Genomic DNA, 1,999 nt, shown 5'->3' on the forward strand with positions numbered 1-1,999 from the left:
TGATAGGTTTCTTTTTTGTGAGTGTAAAACACTTAAATACACCAGTTCGATTATTTACCACAGTTGTATAATCCCTAGACACTGACACTTATGTACGGTGGCAAGGCTTACAGATAGGTACCCTTGGCTCAGTGGTAATACTGAGGACTTATAATACTAGAATTCGGGATTCGATCTCCTCGGAGGAATAAGTGCAGATAGTTCATTGCGCAGTTTTGCGCTAAAACACGAACAAACTTACTGATTTGTAAAACTCATAATATGATCTTCATCAAACTGGGTCAAAATCTAACTACAACCTGCAATTTTTAAAAATTTTAACATAATTTTAAAATGTATTTAATAAGAAAGCTTCGAAATTGTGTCAAACCTTCCGCGATAAGCAGGAGAAGATCATTTCATTCTTATTTTCGTTAATGATGGAAGTAGTTCCATAATTGTTTTTGTATCATAAATTTCTAAATCACTACATTAAACTTGAAAATAACAAAAACTTTAAATATTTCAGTATTTTGAATTTTAGCAAACCTTTGAATGAGAAATCATTTTTAAAACTGATTTCTGTTTTTTAAAGTTTGAAATAACCCAAAATTTAAGTTTTACTATTCTGTTAACTGAAGAACTTTAGCCTAACGAGGAATAACATTTAAAACTTTATATTACTTGTATGTCATTAAACAGTTTGTGTTAATTCGATTATACCTCGTATACATCAGGTGTATAGGTCTCTCTTCCTTTGTATAACTCGGCTGGCTGAAAAGCTTGTACTGGAAGTGACGTTCCATACGAGTCTAGTGGAGCAGAAGAGACCCAGCTAACCATATAACACAGCAGCACTACCTAGTGAGGACAATTGGACTTATTAACACAAGTTAAACGTATTTGGTTACACTGAAAGAAAAAGTCTAAACTGATTTCATTAGAAACCAAAATCACAATCACAGAGAGCCTCGACATTAGTTATTTTACTATGAGAAAGAATATCAATATCTTTTTTATACTGTTTTAGTACTTACTTGCATATCATACAAATAGTAGTTAAAAGTTAAGTATATTGAAGAATCTGGATACTATTAAAGCTGTATTCAAGCTGAAAGTTATCACCGTTTTCTAACACTCTGATTTCTAATATCAAATGTGTTCTAACAACGTGCTACCTGTTAATATAAGATTCTGTTACACTACTAATAAATATTTTCACGTTGTCAGTAGTAAGTTAACAGAATCCTGTGATGTTTAATATCTACCCAGCATTGCAAGAACATGTAAGCAACTTTCAACATTAGGTGCTCAAATATAAACATCATATAGAGATGGGACTGTACTGACATATGAAAGAACTCGCAGAGAATTAAGTTAGAAATGTGAAACGAAAATGAAAAAAACGTTTTTGGAGGACTTTGTAAACATTCAAGATGTATAACAAAGTTATCTTGACACATAAGATCTACTGTACCCAAAACTTCGAATTTAAGAAGGATAAACTCACCTTAGTCAACATTTTTAGAAGATTTTGCCGAATGATGATCCGGTTCTATCAGATTCTAAAACTATCCTTTGTACATTTCTCCAAGGTTTATATATTCCACCAAACGTCTGTTTCTAGGACAAGAGAGGGGAAAAAAAGGGAAAATACGATATAAATTTTTATAGTTCCATATTACAACATAATACAAAACAGTATACTAATGCCCTTCCGTTCTCACCTGCCCCTGAGGGGTCATAATTATACTACAATCTCACGTGCAGCCTACCAGTGACCGAGATTCTCCCGACAACTTCAGAAGGGTGAGGCTCTTTCTTTGTTAGGCAGCCATCGCCTAAAAAACAGGTGTTTTAGTTATTAGCATGTATCCCACGCTGTGCTAGACAAGCGAATACAAGAAAAGTTGAAAGCTGTAGTACTATACTGCCGACTTCGAGAGTTTTTATATAACACATGTGCCAAAATGTTAGTTTTAGAGTTATTACATGTTATTCTGTGCCACTAAAAGCTATA

General features: G+C 33.3%; 1 protein-coding gene across 1 annotated transcript in view; it reads right to left on the bottom strand.

The window, feature by feature from the left end:
- The window catches only part of LOC111087053 (cuticle protein 16.8-like), a 2,955-nt gene extending 1,397 nt beyond the window's left edge, over window positions 1-1,558 (bottom strand). The window contains exons 1-2 of the mRNA XM_022392300.1: window positions 1,490-1,558; window positions 703-840 (exon numbers count right to left, since the gene is read on the bottom strand). Coding sequence (XP_022248008.1) covers window positions 703-840; window positions 1,490-1,501 — 150 coding nt within the window. The 5' untranslated portion in view covers window positions 1,502-1,558. The remainder of the gene's footprint in view (window positions 1-702; window positions 841-1,489) is intronic.
- Window positions 1,559-1,999: the final 441 nt, after the last annotated feature.

The sequence above is a fragment of the Limulus polyphemus genome, unplaced genomic scaffold (assembly GCF_000517525.1).
Source record: "Limulus polyphemus unplaced genomic scaffold, Limulus_polyphemus-2.1.2 Scaffold1688, whole genome shotgun sequence".
Classification (NCBI taxonomy): Eukaryota; Metazoa; Arthropoda; class Merostomata; order Xiphosura; family Limulidae; genus Limulus; species Limulus polyphemus.